Source organism: Diceros bicornis, chromosome 21 (genome assembly GCF_020826845.1).
Source record: "Diceros bicornis minor isolate mBicDic1 chromosome 21, mDicBic1.mat.cur, whole genome shotgun sequence".
Classification (NCBI taxonomy): domain Eukaryota; kingdom Metazoa; phylum Chordata; class Mammalia; order Perissodactyla; family Rhinocerotidae; genus Diceros; species Diceros bicornis.
This window is the reverse complement of record NC_080760.1, coordinates 6,299,321-6,317,840: the sequence shown is the minus strand read 5'-3', so window position 1 is coordinate 6,317,840 and position 18,520 is coordinate 6,299,321. Positions and strand designations below refer to the sequence as shown.

Sequence of the window (18,520 nt, the reverse complement as noted above, 5' to 3'; positions counted from 1 at the left end):
CAAGGTCCTTGGGAGTGTCCATTGGGTCAGACATACTAGCTGAAGTATCAATGGTATTAACACTGGCTAAAGCATAGAGTGTTATGAGGACTCAATGAGATCATCCATGTAAAGTGCTGAACTCAATGCCTGGCACATTCACTCACTGATTCATTTGCTCAGTAAATTTTTATTGAGTGACTGCTGTAAACCAGGTGCTCTGTTGGGTGCTAGGGATACAGCAGTGATCAAAACAGACAGCCATCTCCATCCTCTTGGGGCTTACATTCTGCTTAGGTTCCTTTTTTTCTAAATTATCCAATTTGCTGGCATGTAATTGTTCATAGCAGTCTCTGATAATCCTGTGTATTTCTGTGATATCAGTTGTAATGCCTCCTTTTTAGTTTAAATTTTACCTATTTGAGTCTTGTCTCTTTTCTTGGTTAGTCTAGCTAAAGGTCTGTCTATTTTATCTTTTCAAAAAACCAACTCGTATTTTTGGTGATCTTTTCTATTGTCTTTCTAGGCTCTATTTCATTTATTTATGCTCTAATCTTTATTATTTCTTTCCTTCTGCTAACCTTTGGGTTCGTTTGTTCTCCTTTTTCTAGTTTTTATAGCTTCTTGAGGCATAAAGCTAGGTTGTTTGAGATTTCTTTTTTCTTAGTGTAGCCATTTGTCACTTTATATTTCCCTCTTAGAACTATTTTTGCTGCATCCCATACGTTTTTGTATGTTGTGTTTCCATTTTCTTTGACTCAAGGTATTTTTTGATATCTTCTTTAAACTATTGATCGTTCAGAAGTATGTTGTGTAATTTCCACATATTTGTGAATTTTCCAGTTTTCCTCCTGTTATTGTTTTCTCGTTTCACACCTTTGTGTTTGGAAAAGATAGCTGGGATGATTTCAGTTTTTTAAAATTTGTTAAGATTTGTTTTGTGGCCCAACATTTTGTCTATCCTGGAGAATCATCCATGTGTAAGGAAGGAAAAGAAAAATGTGTATTGTGCTGCTCTTGGATGGGATGTTCTAGACAAGACTTGTGGTTCCTTTTGGTCAATAGTGTTTTTTCACTTCTGCTGTGTCCTCACTGATTTTCTGTCTCAATGATCTATCCATTGTTGATAGTGGGGGAATGAAGTCCCCTCCTACTATTTTATTACTCTCGATTTCTCCTCTCATTTCTGTTAATTTTTACTTTATATAGTTAGGTGCTCCGATGTTGAGTGCAGTATATTTACAGTTTTTATGTCCTCTTGATGAACTGCCCCTGTATCAATATATAGTGACCTCCTTGTCTTTGGTGAACAGATTTTGACTGAAAGATTATTTTGTCTGACATAAGTATAGCCACTCCTGCTCTCTTTTGGTTACCATTTGCATGTTATTTAGTTCAATTCCTTCATTATTACTCTATGTATGTCCTAAAAGCTAAAATCAGTCTTTCGTATGTAGTACAATGTTATATCTTGTTTATTTTGTCTGTTCAGCCATCCTGTGTCTTTGATTGGAGAATTTAATCCATTTACCATTAAAGTAGTTATTGGCGGGTTAGGACTTACTATTGCCCTTTTGTGTGTGTGTGTGTGAAGATCAGCCCTGAGTTGACACCTGCTGCCAATCCTCCTCTTTTTTACTGAGGAAGATTGGCCCTGGGCTAACATCCGTGCCATCTTCCTCTACTTTATGTGGGATGTCTGCCACAGCGTGGCTTGATGAGCAGTGTGTAGGTCCACGCCCAGGATCTGAACCTGCTAACCCCGGGCCACCAGAAGCAGAGTACACGAACTTAACCACTACGCCACCAGGCCAGCTCCACTATTGCTCTTTTTTGGATTTTCTGGTGGTTTTGTAGTTTCTTTCTTCCTCTCGCTGTCGTCTCTTGTGATTTGTTGATTTTTTTGTAGTTCTATGATTTGATTCTTTTCTCATTATCTATTGTGTATCTACTAGAGAATTTTTCTTTGTGGTTTCCATGAGGCTTATGTAAAATATCTCCTACCTATAGAAGTCCAACTTAAAGTGATAACAACTTGACTTTAATTGCATACAAATCTGTATACTTTTATTTCTCCCCTCATTCACATTTTATGCTATTGATGTCACATTTTACATATTATTATATTGTGTATCCACTAACAATAGCTATAGTTATTTTAATATTTTTGCTTTTAACATTCATACCATAGTTAAAAGTGTTATGCACCATCATTACAGTGTTGGAATATTCTCAATTTAACTATATGTTACCTTTACCAGTTAGATTTATACTTTCATATGCTTTCATGTTGCTACTTAGTGTTTTTTCATTCAACTTGAAGAACTCCCTTGAGAATGTCTTGTAAGGCAGGTCTTGTATTGATGAATTCCCTCAGCTTTTGTTGGTCTGGGAATGTCTTCATCTTATCTTCATTTCCGAAGGACAGCTTTACTGAATAAGGTGTTCTTGATTTGCAGTGCTTTTCTTTCAGCACTTGGGATAGGTCACCCCACTCCCTCCTGGCCTGCAAGGTTTCTGCTGGGAAAACTACAACCCCTTTAAATGTGATGAGTCACTTCTCTCTTGCTGATTTCAAAATTTTCTTTTTGTTTTTGACTTATGACGATTTGATTATAATGTGTCTTGGGGTAATATGCATCATATTGAACTTGGTGGGGTCCTTTGAGCTTCAAGAACCTGAATATCTATATCCCTCCCGAGATTTAGGAACTTTTCAGTCATTATTTCTTTAAATAAGCTTTCTGCCCATCTCGCTCTCTCTCTTCTCCCTCTGGGACTTCCTAGTATGCATATTCCTTCCCATGGTGGTGTCCCATAGATCTCATACACTTTTTCACTCTTTTTCATTATTTTTTCTTTTTGATCTCCTAACTGGATGATTTCAAATGATGTTTTTGAGTTTGCTTATTTTTTCTTCTGCATGATAAAATCTGCTGTTGAAGCTCTCTCGAATTTTTGGTGTTGTCATTATACTAGGATTTCTGTTTGATTCTTGTTTATGATTTCTATTTCTCTATTAATCACCTCATTTTGTTCATTCATTATTCTCCTGCATTTGTTTAGTTGTCTGTCTGTGTTCTCTTGCATCTTATTCAGCTTCTTTAAGATGACTATTTTGAATTTTTTGTCAGGCAGTTTGTAGATCTCCATTTCTTTGAGTTAGGTTACTGGAACTTTGTTACTTTTGATGGTGTCATGTTTTCCTGATTCTTTATGATCTGTGTAGCTCTGTACTGTTGTTAGTACATGTGAAGAAGCAAATACTTCTTCAAGCCTTACAGACTGGGTTCCACTGGTAAAAATTCTTCTCCTGTCAGGTCCGTGGTCTGATGAGTTTGCCTCCAAGGTCACAGTCAAGCCTACTGGAGATGGGTCACGTGGTTGTGGCTGGGTCCACAGTGGTGTCCATGATTTGTGGGCCTGTTACTAGGGGCTTGGGCAAGCTGAATCCTGTCTGGCCCCTCAGTGGATAGGACTGCATCCAGGACCTTGGTCAATAGGGCTGGCTGGGACAAAGGTTCACTTCAGGGTTCACATTTGAGTCTGCAGAAGGTGGACCTGTTTCCAGGTGTGTGGATGGTTAAATGGTAAATCTCTTGTCAGATTCCTGGGATGGCCCCACCAGGACACTAGGTGGATCCCTGGGTGGCAGGACTAGCCCAGTGCCACAGCTTAGAGGTGTTCTAAATAAGTCACAGGGCTCCTTCGGATCTGCAGCCAGATTGAGGTCTGCAGGTCCTCCTTAGAAGGCACAGATGGGGTGCCTCCTACCAGGTCCCTGGGTGGGCATGTCTGCTCCCTCACTGCTGCTGAGAGGGGCTGGCGCCACGTTACAGGACTGCTTCAGAACCCATGGTTGGACCTAGGTTAGTGGACCTGCCTCCAGGGGCACAGATGGGCGTGTCTCCCAGCAGGTCCCTGGACAGGCATAACTGCTACTGGAGTGTGGCTTGGATGGATGGGAGCCAGGTTACAGGGCTGATTCAAGATCCACTTTTGGAATGATGTCCGTGGGCCATCCTCTGGGGACATGGATGTGTGTGTCTCCCACTGGGTCTCTGTAGAAACTTGTCTGCTCCTGGAACGTGGCTGAGAGAAGCTGTAGCTTGGTCATAGGCCACTTCAGGGTCCACAGCAAGGACCAAGGCAGACAGGCCTGTTACCTAAGACACAGAGAGGCGTAACTCCCTCTGGGTCTCTTGGTGGTTGGTGCTGATGGCAGGACCAAAGCCAAATGGGGCTGTAGCCAATTCAACAAGGAAACGAGGCTTTTAACATGGCTGCAGCCAGGGATATGGTCAGCAAGCCTGAGACCTGGCTGTGGGGTTGCCTTCTCAAAGAAAAGTCCCTCCCCGGTCTTGGGCTCCACCAGTGTTTCACAGCTGCCTACTTGGATCTCGAAGCTCCCAAAAAGGCACTTTTGTCCGTAGATGGCTGCCAAATTATTGTTCCTATGGGGAGACAAGAGGAGGAAACGTCCTATCCACTGTCTTGCTGTCATCCCCATAGGTATGATCCTTTCGGTTACTGTGGGGATTACATAAAACATCTTACACTGATAACAATCTATTCTAAATGGATAACAACTTAACTTCAATTGCATACAAAAACATTACTCCCTTACATTTCCACCACACACTTTATGTTATCACTTTCAAAGTGACAAAAAATAAAAAAAAAATATTTTTATATTTTGTATCTATTAACATAGTTTTATTGTTATAGTTACCCTCTGTGCTTTTACCTTTTAAATGGTATGCGAGAATTTTAAGTGATTTTTGTTACCGTTATCACAGGATTCTGTATTTGTCTATATGTTTACCCTACCAGAGAGCTTTCTATTTTCATGTTTTCATTTTGGTTTCTAGTGTCCTTGTGTTTCAAGATGAAGGACTCTTTTACAATTCTCGTAAGGCAGTTCTGTTGGTGATGCTCTTCCTCAGGTTTGTTTATCTGGGGAGGTCTTTATCAAGCCTTCATTTTTGAAGGACAGTTCTGCTTGATATAGTATGCTTGGTTGGCAGGGTTTTTAAAATCTGACTGCACTTTGAATATATCATCCCACTCCCCTCTGGCAGGCCTGTAATGCTCCTGCTGAGAAATTGCAGATAGTTTTATAGGTCTTCGCTTGTATCTGATAGGTCCCTTTCATGCTGCTTTCAAGATTCTCTCTCGTCTGGGACCTTTGTCAGTTTGACTATAACTTGTTTAGCTGGAGCCTTTTAAGCTTCTTGAGTTTGGATGTTCATTTCCTTCTTCAGATTTGGGAAGATTTCAGCCATTATTTCTGCAAAGAAGCTCTCTTCCCCTTTCTCTCTCTTTTCTCTTTCTGGGACTCCCATATGTGTATTGATCTGATTGATGAAGTTGCAAAAATCCCTTATGCTTTCTTCATTTTTCTTTATTCTTTTTGTTCCTGTGACTCAAGGATTTCAAATGACTTACCTTCAAGTTCACTGATTATTTCTTCTGCTTGATGAACTCTGGTGTCCAACCACACTTGTGAATTGTCCAACTCAGTTATTATATTGTTCAACACAAGAATTTTTTGAGGTAATTTTTTATTTCTTTACTTGTTGGATATTCTGATTTTGTTCATGAATCATTTTCTTGATTTAATTTGTGTCTTTCTATGTTCTGATGTAGCATGTTGAACTTCTTTAAGGCAATTATTTTGAATTTTTGGTCAGGCAATTCATAGATCCCTGTTTCTTTAGGATCAGTTTCTGGAGATTTATTTTATTACTTTAATTGGGCTTTTTCCTGCAGCCAAACCTGGACACAGTTCACAAGCAGAAGCCTTGTGCTCTCTTTAACAGTTAGGGGCAAAGGAGGGAATGTGGAATTGTAGGGTTTCCACTTCAGCTGTCTGTCTGTGCTGGCCCTTCATCCTTGGCAGGTTCCTAGGTGTGATTTATGGTCTCTGAGAGAGGGTGGGACAGAGCTTCAGGAGTGGGTTCTGGAGCCAGACTGCCTGCCAGACTTCCAAATCCCGGCCCCACCCATTAGAGCACTGTGACCATGCATAAACTCACTCATCATCTAGGAACCTTGCAAATAATTGTGCTACTTCAAAGAGGAAACAATACTACTTGGCAGATGGTAATTCTTTCTGATTCATTCATTCAAAGCCATTCACTCATTGAGCAAGCAATATGAGGATAAAGAGATGTCTCCATAGGACGTGCTGTGACAAGCTCACAGTCACTGGAGCCACAGACACAGACATGTAGACTCCAGAGGGTGTGAAAAGATTATAGGAGAAACACAAATAATGAGGAAGGAGAGGCAGGGTGGTGGATGAGAAGCAGGAGGTAACTCAACTGCAGATGGGACATTTGGGCTGAGGTCAGTAGGATGGTAGGATTGCTACAGTTAGAGATGAGGAGAGAGCCCCCACTGTGCAGATGAAGACAGGAAGGCAGGGCATGTTAGAAGAAGAGAGGGGATCTAATATGGTGGCCATGTAGTGGCCTTAGATGATCAGGGGCAGGGAGTGGGCACAAAGCAACAAGGCCAGATCAGCCCCTCTGTAAGAGGACCCATAAACTAAGGATAAAATTTGGGCTTTTATCCCATAGGCAACAGGATACCATGTGATCAGGTGGTCATTTGGGAAGTTTCCTCTGGAGGACTTGAGCAGTTCCAGCTGGGGGCAGGTCACTGTTACAACACACAGTGGGAAAGCCACAGTCTTTATAACAACAAAACCAGCTGTAACCACGTGAGATTTCTTATTGTACAAGAAACTTCAAAACCCAAGGATCCCAAGATATGTTACAGTCCCTGCTAACATTTGTCCTGCTTAGCACCCTCTACACTGTGTCTGAGTCGGTCCTCACACCAGTGCTGTGAGGTGGGGACAATCAGCTCCTGCTTAGAGCACGAGGTCACACAGCTAGGATATGGGACAGTTAGGATTTGAGCACTAGTCTGGGGAGGTCCTGAGCCGGCCTGCCTCGCCGTCTTCTCATAAGAAAGGGTGCTGCCCCTTCACAGGAAAGTGTTCCACAGCTGCAACTACTTCGCATTCTACAGCGTGCTGCTGGGCCTGGGCGCCTGCCTCTCCAGGCTGCTCAGCAGCTGCCTCGAGGGCACGTGGCTGACTGCCCGCCTAGACAAGGCCATCATGCAGAATGGCTGTGAGGGAGCAGACGTGGGTAAGTGGCCCATCCCAACTGGCCACACGTCTGGGGAGGGCTGGTCTTGCACCTTTGTAGAAGCTGCCTGGAGGTCAGGTATCAGCAGTTCACAGTTCACACTCTTCACTTGTGCTCAGAGCTTATCTTCCCGTGGAGGCTATAAAGCTGAGTGGGAAAAACATTCAACCCAGTGGTTAGAAGGGAGTTTAAGTCTACTAAGTAACCAGCACTTTTGACAGACCTTTGAAGTGTAATGGAGGGCAGAGAGAGGTAGCGGGATTCTATCTGAACAATTAGAAGTTTAATTTATGGATGCATGGCTTAGAAATTTTTGAGAAAGAATGCCTCTTAGATTTAATGGTGTCAGTTGGAAACTTATTTAGTCAAGAAAAATGGTCTGTTCAGTTGAAATACTTCAAAATCAGCCATTTCTGTGCAGCAAAAGGTAGTTTTTCTACTTCGGGCCCACGTCTATTCATGCAGTCATCCATTTGTCATGTGACTGATGCCTTCTCTCTATTAGCCACAGCAGCTCCCAGCCCCTTTGAGATTCAAATTCCTCACAAGATGGATGGACTAGAATGTGATCTCTATGAGCCCTTCCAGCTTTTTGTACCTCATTTTCTAGATTCTCAGCAAAGACACAGGCACCATTTAGGAACAAATTGATGCTGGGCCAGCCTGTGACCTACTGCCTGGCTTGACTTGCCTTTGGGATTTTGGGGGCTCTATGTGGACCATTATCACACCAACCCATGCTCATCAGCTTTTCTCGCATCCTGACCACAGGCCACAGGCTGTCAAATACTGGGGCCTAAATCAGTCAGCAGTAATGCCTGCTGTTTGAATCCACACTGGGGTTGAACTCCAGGACACAAGCACGCTGACTTCCCTGGTATCCCTGAGATGCTTCAGGTTCCCCCTCCCCTGCCCCCTTTCTCCACACTCCACGCCCTGGGAGCCCTTCTACCTGGGAGATCAGGAGGCTTAGCCCCCTGTCAGCCTGGCCATGGGACCCCTGAAGCCTTGTGTCCTTGCCCTTCCAAATAGGCCCTTCTCTTTTTCCTGGAAATGAACTCTACCTCTGCTAGCTGAGTCCTCCATCCCCCATTTCTTGGAGTCTCTGTCCATATTCCAGGCTGCAGGCCTGCTGCCCTCCAAGATGGGGCTCAGTTTTGCCTAATCTGCCCTGTTGCTCACCAGAAGCTCTCTAGGTCACCAACTCCTGCCCCCTCAAGGCTCTATACTGTCTACTCCCACCCCTTCCACCCCTATTCCTCTGCTCTGACTTCTCCTTGGAAGCCCATAGCCATGTCTTATCTGTGGACATTCAGTGCCAGTCAGGACTCAGCTCATTTCTGTTCCTAACACTGTAGATACCCAGCTCTGTGGGACAACCTCAGATCCCTCCAGCCTTCTTCATGTCCCCGGGAGTCCTGGTCCAGCTTCTCCTTTCACATGTCACACCACCCAGAAAGCTTTTCCAACAGCCTCTGAGAAGAACAGAGACAAGCTGCCCCTTCCCCTGGTCCATCTACTCTGATTCTATCTTAGGTTCCTGCCTCTCAGCTAGGTCCAGGATGAGGTGGCTCCTGCTGCAGACTTTGATCCATAACCCTAGACTGGTCATCCTCAGAAAATCAAAACCAGGCCATGGTTCCTGTGAATTTACCCAGATTCTGCAGACATGGTTCAAGAGTTGACACTGTCCTCCAGCATCTGCTCCAAGGCCACTCCAGGATGTCTGCCCCCTAGAGAAGATGCAGACTACCCAGAAGTTGTCCCCTGCAGTGTGATAGAACGGCACAACCACTGTCCATGCAGATGGCATACAGCACTGACTACTCGGGGCTGGCCACGAGCTGAGCTCAGCTGGGCTGAGTGATCAAGTCTTAGGTCTATTTCACTCCCTTGGCAAAAAGATCAGTACTAGTGAAGAGTTCTGTTGATCAAACTTTGCCCAATGATTTCCACCATTCATGGGTAGGAGCAGCCTCAGGGAGTTGCATGTTAAGAAGCACTTAGTTTGACTACATGGCAGAACTTTGTTTTACTGAAGAAGGTGATAAATTATCTACATCAGGGCCTTTTAACTGTGTGGCTCTATTTTTCTCTGGAAGAAGTATGGCCTCAACCCAACAAGATTCCCATTGCTTCCTCCTTTCTATGTCTTATAGTGCATGGGATAGAACATAATTTATGATCCCATCCTCCAATCTGGTAGGGCAAGCAGGAATACACTGAGCTCTCTCTCCCTTTGCCATTGGGATGATGAAAGGATCAGAAGTGACCTGGCCTTGGTCACGTGGAAGACACACAGATTCTCTCTGACAGGGTGGAGTCACCTAGGAAATCCACCTGTCTGAGGAGGCAGAGATGGGGTGGATAGGCATTCTATGTGGGGGACAAGAAGAGCAGAGGTGTGGGAGGAGGAAAGCCCTGGGCATGTTTGAGGAGGGTGATCCATCTGGTGTGTTGAGTTTAAGAGTGTTGGAGGCTGGTTAGGCCATTCTGAGAAGGCCAGAATGCCAGGCTGGGAGGCCCAGGGCTTACCCAAATTCTTCACATTTCAAGCATAAGGTCTGTGATGTCCTGGGACCTGTTCAATGTCTGACCATTCAAAGTCACTCACAAAGCTTGCGCAAGAGCTATGAGGACCCACCAACACGATGAGGGAAGTCCTGTCCACCTCGTGAGTCCCACAGCCACTGAAATTCAGTAATCATTAGTGAGCACCTATTGTAAACTCAGTCGTGTTGCTAGGTGTGTTTTCCTCTTTTAACTTAATCCGCACAACTAAGCTTTGTCATTCTGCTTTCAGAAACTGAGGAAACTGGGACTCAGAGTGTTGGGATCCCCACACCACCAATTTCTAGTTGTGTGACATCCGCCAAACTACTTTGCCTTTCTGTGCTCCTTTTACCATATATATAAATAGGGAGTGATACCTACCACATCCAAAATTCTTCTGAGGACAAAACGAGTTTATGCATTCAAACACTGTCAATCTAGTATGTGACATGTCCTACACTCCCCATAAATATCAGTTATTGTTTTTTGTAATGTGACACTTTGTGGTGATCTGATGACTGTCTTCGCACCTCTCACTGTTCTCCCAGATCCATGAAGAAAGAGGCCTTCTCCAGTTTTACTCACCATTACCAAGTACGTGCCTGTAACGTGGTAAGATCTTGGAATGAGTAAAAGAACAAGGCTATGATGAATGAGTCTTTCAGCCATGAATTCAATACTGAAATCACTACTGGCATCACGGACAAGTGAGAACGAGAAGAAGATCAGGAACACGAGGTTCTGGTCTGAGCTCTGCCACTAGCACAAATCTCAGTTTCCCTGAATGAGAACTAGTGCTGCCATCACAGTCAGTGCTCCTCACTTGCATCCAGCCAGTGCTTACTGAGCACGTGCTACATGCATTTGCCATTCCAGGGACACAGGACACCTAAGGAGATGAGGTCCTGCTGCAGCACGTGGCACAGGCCTCTCTTGCAGCTCCTGCTGTGATGGTCTCTCAGTCTCTTCCCTGGACTGCTTGTGAGTTCCTCAAGGGAAGCGATCAGGTCTCTCTCATTCATGATGGCATTATGTATTGATAAAAGGTACAATCCATCAAGACGATGTCACAATTTTAAACACACATATCTAACAGCAGAGCTCCCAAAACATATGAAGCAAAATCGACAGAATTGAAAGGAGAAATAGACGGTTCTCCAACAATAATGGAGATTTCAATACTCCACTTTCAAAAAAGGATATTACAACCAGACAGAAAATCACTAAGGAAATAAAGAACTTGAACAACACCATAATCTACTAGACTTAACCTTCCACCCAAAACAGCAGAATATGTATTCTTCTCAAGTGCATATGGAACATTCCCCAGGATAGACCATATTTTAGGCCCCCAAACAAGTCTTAGCAAATTTTTAAAACATTGAAATCAAATAAAATATAATTTCTAATCACAGTGGGGTGAAATTAGAAATCAAGAACAGGAAGAAAACTGGAAAAAATCATAAATACATAAAAATTAAACAATACAGCATTAACACCCAGTGGATGAAAGTTGAAAATATGAGGGACACTAGAAAACACCTTGAATAAAATGAAAATGAAAATACAACCTACCAAACTCATGGGATGCAGAAAAAGAAACGCTCACCGGGAAATTTATAGTTGTAAATGCCTACATTAGAAGAAGAAAGATCTCAAAACCATAACCTAACTTTACACCTTGAAGAGTAGAAAATGAAGAGTAAACCAACCCTGAAACCAGCAAAAAGAGGCTTATAATAAATATAAGAGCAGAGGTGAAATAAAGAACAGGAAAACAAGAGGGAAAATCAGTCAAATCAAAAGTGTTTTCTAGGAAAAAAGCAATAAAATTGGCAAACTTTTAGCTAGACTAACCAGCAAAAAAGAAAATGGATAAAATTATTATAACCAGAAATGAAAGTTGGATATTACTACCGACTCTATGGGAATAAAAATGATTATAAGATTGTACAGTCTTCTTTGCCAACAAAGAAGCCCTCCCAGCCCTGCGTGAGGGGGTGAACTGTGCTTTTCCTAAGGACTCGGTAATGGTCTCCCCTGGGAAGCTGCGTTGCAAGTACTGCTGATTCTCCTGAGGACCTACACCCACCAGCCCCATTTGCTACTAGACCTAGTAGCCTCAATTCCCAGCATGTCCCAGAGACTGAAGTGTAAAATATGACCCATGAGGAGTTGTGCTACGTTCCAAAATAGCTGCATCCTTTCCCCAGTGTATACAGAAACAAATCTAGGAAAACGGTGTGCAAATGGCTATTAAGGGGTTTGGATAATGGTGGAAGGAACATAAAGTTGGATCCGGTCTAATTTATTGATATGGGCCCACTAAGCAGAGATTCTCTACTCTTTGCTGTGTCTTGAGAGGGCACAAAGAGTTCCAGCAGTGTCATTGGTTACCGGGAATACACTAAGTGAGGCTGACCTTCCTTGGTCTCCTATAGAAGAAGGTATCCAAGGCTTAGGTGATTGGAACGTTAGCGTGTATTTATCATGTAAGACATGCCTACCCACCCCAACAGGGTCCAGAGGACACACTTGCACTACTACTGTGGAAATAAATTCATGAGGGCAGCCCCAGAGTCCGTGAAGAGCTCTGTGGCCACTCTCCTCTTTAGGGCAGACATTACAGTGGAACTGCTGCCAGTGACCTGGGATCTTGATATGCAGTGAGGACACTTGGATCCCGGGGCAGCAGAGACCAAGCAGAGGCACTGAATCTCAAGAGACAAGGTGGTTATGGTTTCTGTAATGGATAGTGGAGTCAAGGCAATAATGAGAATCCATTTGACTCACAGAAACCTATGGTGGTAGCTAGTTGATCTGAGTGTCTGTAGAGGGAAAGAGAAGGCAGTCGATGAAATTCTTGATCTGTGTAAGAATGGTTCTAGATCAAGTGAACAGAAGTCTAACTTGAATCACTGAAACAGTCATGGCCCTTCAATCATTTCCCACCCCTGAGCCACTTGACAGATACAGGATCCCTGGTGTGAAGGGGAGGCTGATTCCCTTGAGTAAGGATCTAGATATACTATTTAAAATTAAAACGGTTAATCTCTTCCCAACCTTCCCCCAAAGGATGTACAGCCTTTTGTGATGGTGACCATACATTAGGGAAAAGGAAATAATCAGAATTATAGGGATTATTGAATACAGGTTCTGAAGTGACACACTAATTCCAGGAGACCCAAAACATCACTGTGCTCCATGAATCAGAGTAGGGCTTATAGGATCAGGTGATCAATGTAGGTTAACCCAGATCTGTCTCATAGTGGGTCCAGTGGGTCCCTGAGCCCATCCTATAGCTTTTCCCCCAGTCTCAGAATGCTTAGTGGTAATTGACACAGTCAGCAAATGGCAGAATCATGAGACTGGTTCCCTGACCGGTGGAGTGAGGGCAATTACGGTAGGGAAGGCCAAATGGAACCCACTAGAACTGCCTCTACTTAGGAGAATAGTAAAATAAGAGAAATACCGCATTCCTGGAGGGGCTGCAGAGATTAGGACCACCACCGAGGACTGAAGGACGCAGAGGTGATGAATCCCACTATATCTGCATTCAGGTCATCTCATGGCTTGTGTATAAAACAGATGAATCTTGGAGAAGGATGGAGGATTGTCATAACTTAACCAGATGGTGACTACAACTACAGCTGCTTTCCCACATATACTTTCATTACTTGAGTCCTGATACCTCGTATGCAGCTTTTGATCTGGTAAATGGTATTTTCTTTATCTGTTAGGAAAGACATTAGAAATAGTTTGCTTTGGCCTGTCAAGGCCAGCAATAAACCTTCAATGTCCCACCTCAGGGTGTAGCAGCTCTCAAGCTCTATGTCATAACTTAGTCTACAGGGACCTTGATCACCTTTCTCTTCCATGAGGCATAACACTGTTCTGTTACTTTTCTGTTTTTTGGAAGCTTTTTTGGTGAGGAATATTGGCCCTGAGCTAACATCTGCGCTCATCTTCCTCTATTTTATATGTGGGATGCCATCACAGCATGGCTTGATGACCAGTGCGTAGGTCCACATCCGGGATCCGAACCCGCAAACCCCAGGCCAGCAAAGCGGAGTGCGTGAACTTAACCACCCACCACCAGGCCAGCCCCTGTTCCGTGACATTTTTGACATCATGCTCATTCAACCTAGTCAGCAAAAGTAGCAGCTGTTTTATTGGAAGACACTTGCATGTCAGAAGGTGGGAAATAAATGAAATGAATCAGGGGCCTCTCGCCTCTGTGACACGTCTGCGAGTCTAGTGGTGTCAGGCATTTTGAGGTGTCACTTTTAGGGTTAAAGATAAGTTGCGGCATCTGGCCCTTCCTACAAATGAAGAAGAGGCATACTGCCTAGTGCGCCTTTGTGTATTCTGGAGGCAACATATTGCTTATTTTGGTGGGCAACTCCGGCTCTTTTACCGCATGATCCAAAAAGCTGCTAGTTTTGAACAGGGCGCAGAGCAAAGAAGGCCCTGGGGCAGGTGCAGGCTGCTATGTAAGCTACTCTGGCAATAGGGCCGTGTGATCCAGCAGATCCAATGGTGATTGAAGTGTTGGTGGCATTTGGAGATGTTGTTTGGTGCCTTTAACAGCCCCCTAAGATGAATCACAGCACAGACCCTTAGGATTTTGGAGCAAAGCCCTACTGTCCACTGAAGACAACTGCTCAGCTTTTGGCTTGCTGCTGAGCGCTAGGAGAACTGAATGCATAACCATGGGCCACCAACTTACCCCGTGACCTGGGATGCCCGTCATGAACTAGGTGAGGCAGCACCCCACCGTCCCATGAAGTGGTGTCTACGAGGTCAGGCTGGAGCAGGGCCTCAGGCACAATCAAGTCACATGAGTGTGTGTACCCAATGTCCGTGACCCCAGCCCTGACACATTCCCTTCACTCTCCCAGACCACATCTATGGCCTCACGGAGAATACCTACAATAAGTTGACTGAGGAAGAGAAGACTCAGGTCTGCTTTATATATGGTTCTATGTGATAGGCAGGCACCACCCAAAAGTGGACAGCTGAAGCATTACAGTGTCTGTGTGGGACATCCCTGAAAGAAAGTGACAAGCTACAATCCTCCCAGGGGGCCCAGACTTAAGCAATGCACCTGGTGGTTTATTTTGCTTGGAGGGAGAAATGGCCAGAGATAACGAGTCAATTTCAGTTCACAGAGGCACGATTTGGCTGGCTGGTCAAGAGCTTGGAAGGAATGTGAGAGGAACATTGGTGGCAAGGAGGTGTGGAGAAGAGGCATGTGCCTATACTTCTCTGAATGGGCAAAAAAGGTGAATTTCTTTGTTTCCTATAAGAATGCGCACCAAAGGGTAACCTCAGCAGAGGAGGATTCTAATAGTCAAGTGGACAAGATGACCTGTTGTGTGGGTACTGCCCAGCTTCTCTTCCCAGCCACTCCTGTCGGCGCCCAAGGGGGCCATGAACAAAGTGGCTGAGAGGCAGGAATGGAGGTTATGCATGGGTTTAGCATCGTGGACTTCCACTCATCGAGGCTGATCTGTCCACAGCCACTGCTGAGTGCCAAATCTGCCAGGAGCCTAGACCAAAACAGGGTCCCTGATAGGGCACTATTCCCCAGGGTGATCAGAAAGCAACCAGCTGGCAGGTGATTACAATGCAGCTCTTCTACCATAGAAGGGGCAGTGTTTTGCTCTTAGTGTGTTAGACACCTACGCTGATACAGATTTGCCTTCCCTTCACACAATGTTCCTGTTAACTACCATCTGTAGACTCACAGAATGCCTTATCCACCACCTTGGTATTCCACTCAGCATGGCTTCTGATTAAGGAACTCACTGCCCATAAATGAAGTGCAGCAGTGGACCCATGCTCATGGAATTCACTGGTCTTTTCCTGTTCCCCACCATCTGAAGCCGCTGACTTGAGAGAAGAATAGGCGTGGGAAGACGGAGTTACAGTACTACTACCTAGGTGGCAATATCTTGCAGGTTTGGGGCGGTGTTCCCCAGGAAGCTGCTTATGCTCTAAATCAGCGTCCATTATATAGCACTGATTTTCTCATAGCCGGGATTCACAAGTCCAGCAATCAGGGGTGGAAATGCGAGGGGCACCGTTCACTACTACCACTGTTACCCCTCATGATCCACTAGCATAATTTTTTTTCATGTTCATGTGACCTTATGCTCTACTGGTTTAGGGATCTTCATTCCAAAGGGAGAAAACACATTGATTTCATTGGACTGGAAATTAAGACTGCCACCCAGCCCCTTACGGCTCCCCTTGCCTCTGACTCTACAGGCAAAAGGAAGAGAGTTTCCATGCAGGCCGCGGTGATTGATCCTGATTACCAAGAGGAAACTGGACTGCTGCTCCACAATGGAGGTAAGGAATACAGGAGATTCCTTAGGGTTTTCTTAGTATCACATGCCCTGTGATTAACGTCAATGGAAAACTACAAGAAACCAGTCCAGGCAGGACTAGGAATGGCTGTGACCCTTCAGGAATGAAGGTCAGGTTCTACCACTGAAATTGAAAAGGGTTTGCAAAGAACCACAACCAGCTGAGGTGCTTGCTGAGGCAAAGGGAATATGAAGTGGGTAATGGAAGAAGGTAGTTATAAATACCAGCTATGAAAGGGTGACTACCTGCAAAAACATGGAGTGATTGTTATATTTCTTCCTTATTCAGGTATGAATAAGTTTGAGTACTTTTGTGTATTTTGTACATTAGTTAAATTTACATAAGTTTAAAAAAGCAGTAAAAGATTGAGTGATATGTACCATTGTGCAAACGTGATTCTCTTATGGATGACTGTAAGTGCACTTTTGACAAATGGATGCCCAAAGGTGCAATAAATTGTCGCCCTTCTGCTATATCATTGGGCACAAGGGTTATTAAATGTTGCTACATGCAGGATCAGTTCTCAGGAGCCTCATAGTCCTGCAGTAGAAACCCTGCGGGCACCCTTGACTACCTCCTCATCCTGATTAGACATGGGAGCTGGCGCTTCTCTTTCTATTTGGAGGTAAAGTATAGTCTTCCCTATCTTTCCTTTAGCAAATCACTTTCCTGGATGGCTGTGCCATGTCAGGAAGGGCCTGGGCTGCTGGGAACCAGGATGTATGCTCAACACCAGCTTGCACTGTAAAGGCCTCCCTGGCAGAGTCCAGCCTGCTGTGTGTCTGAAGGACAATTGCAGCCTTCTGATGGAGGAGGATAGCTCAGAACTGCCAAGCAGTTCATCTGGGCCTTGTCTTACAGGGTGTTTCCAGACGTGATGTTCAAAAAGCCACGTGGGAACCCTTTAGTTCCTGGTCATGGGGTGGGTTCTCAGGGTGAGCTCAGAGCAGTGTCTGTTCACCACCAGATGGGAAGCACTTCAGTATTTTGATTGGTAAGACTGTGTCCATTCATGGCCATGGATCATCAGTGTGGTGGCATTCCCTCAATGGACCTGCCTACACCCTCCCCTCTCATGCCTCATCTTTCAAAGCTCCCAACAGGAAAGGTTCACAGCCCCCATGACACATAACCACAGCACAAGGCTGTGGAAAATAACACAGCCATCCCAGGGGGCTACAAAATCTATGGGTTCAGGCCCATCTAGCCCTTTAGGACACGTCAGTAAAATCATGACTGAGTGTGTAAACTGGCGAATGTCAGAGACCATGGACTTCAGAACCACACAAACCCAGAAGTCACCTTGGCATGCAACGGAGAGGGTGGCAGTTTTCTGTGGCCAAATAGAGGGACCCATAGCCTGGGAAATGAAAACCCGTCCCTGATCCACCAGATCAACTCCCTCAGGGAAGAGTGGCCACAATGTACCTGACAGAGGCTGGGGCCTCCAGGACATTTCCTCCTGAAACAGCATTACATAAGTACGTGCAGGGATACTGGAGAGCCTAGTGTGTAGGCAGCATAGACATGATGGAAGGAGGCCCAGATGTAGCCTTAAAAGCTGCATCACAAATCTTCGCCTGTGGATAGAAAACAAGCAGGAAAAGGAAGTCAGAGACCTGGACAAGGATCCCAGGAGGATTCAAATCTAGGTCAGGGGTGAACACGGAGCCCCTAGAGGGGCCTGAGGAGGGAATGTCCTGCCTGCCTTTAGACCATTTACAAGTGACCTTCCTCGGGTCTTGTCCTCTCCCCGTGCACGTTTGTCTTGACATGAGTACAGCCATGTTTGGCCGCTCCATTGATCTATAGCCACCAGCACACAAAGAAATACAAAGCTGCTTTCTGTGCGGTGGGAACTGGCCTTTTCCCGGGAACTGGCCTTTCTCCCACGGAGGGAGTTGCAAGTTGTAACAGTTCAAGGCTCTTGGAGCGTCGTAGCACGGGAGGGACTGGCCATCTGTGCCGGGCTAAGACGATAACCAAAGAAAACAATGCACGTACACAACCACTGGGCTGGGACGTTAGCCAAGGGGCTCAGTGCACGTACGCCACTGATAACTGTTTTGTGCATGGGAACACTAGATGCTTGCTCTGTAAACTCTGTAACTGCTTATATAAATTGCTGGAAGCTGAGACCTGGTGAGCGTTCCACCTGTGGAAGTGACGCCTTGCCCAGGATGTGTGATCCTTGCCCAGCCGTGTCGATTGACAGGACTCTCCCGGCAGTGGGGCGTGGATGTTGTGAGTAATTGATTTACTGTGAAGTAACTGATTTGATGTGTTCTCTTTTCGGTCAACCTGGTGTTTCTCTTTCCGGTTGATTTGTGTCATTTCCCTTCAGTCGATCTGGTGTTTCCCTTTCCGATCGATCTGATGTTTTTCCCTCTTATTATATGACCTATTCGGATCTGCTGCTATCTCAGCCGATGTGGATGTTTTCCCTTTCC

At 45.0% G+C, this 18,520-nt stretch overlaps 1 protein-coding gene across 2 annotated transcripts in view; it reads right to left on the bottom strand.

The window, feature by feature from the left end:
• Nucleotides 1-7,144: 7,144 nt before the first annotated feature.
• LOC131419427 (ral guanine nucleotide dissociation stimulator-like) overlaps nt 7,145-18,520 on the bottom strand; it is a 55,429-nt gene continuing 44,053 nt past the window's right edge. Inside the window, exons 8-9 of one of the 2 annotated variants that reach the window (XM_058564487.1) lie at nt 17,499-17,650; nt 7,145-7,289 (exon numbers count right to left, since the gene is read on the bottom strand). In XM_058564487.1, coding sequence (XP_058420470.1) covers nt 7,282-7,289; nt 17,499-17,650 — 160 coding nt within the window. In that variant the 3' untranslated portion in view covers nt 7,145-7,281. Of the gene's footprint in view, nt 7,290-15,766; nt 17,651-18,520 lie in introns of those variants that run through there. The other variant, XM_058564485.1, reaches the window with a different exon arrangement.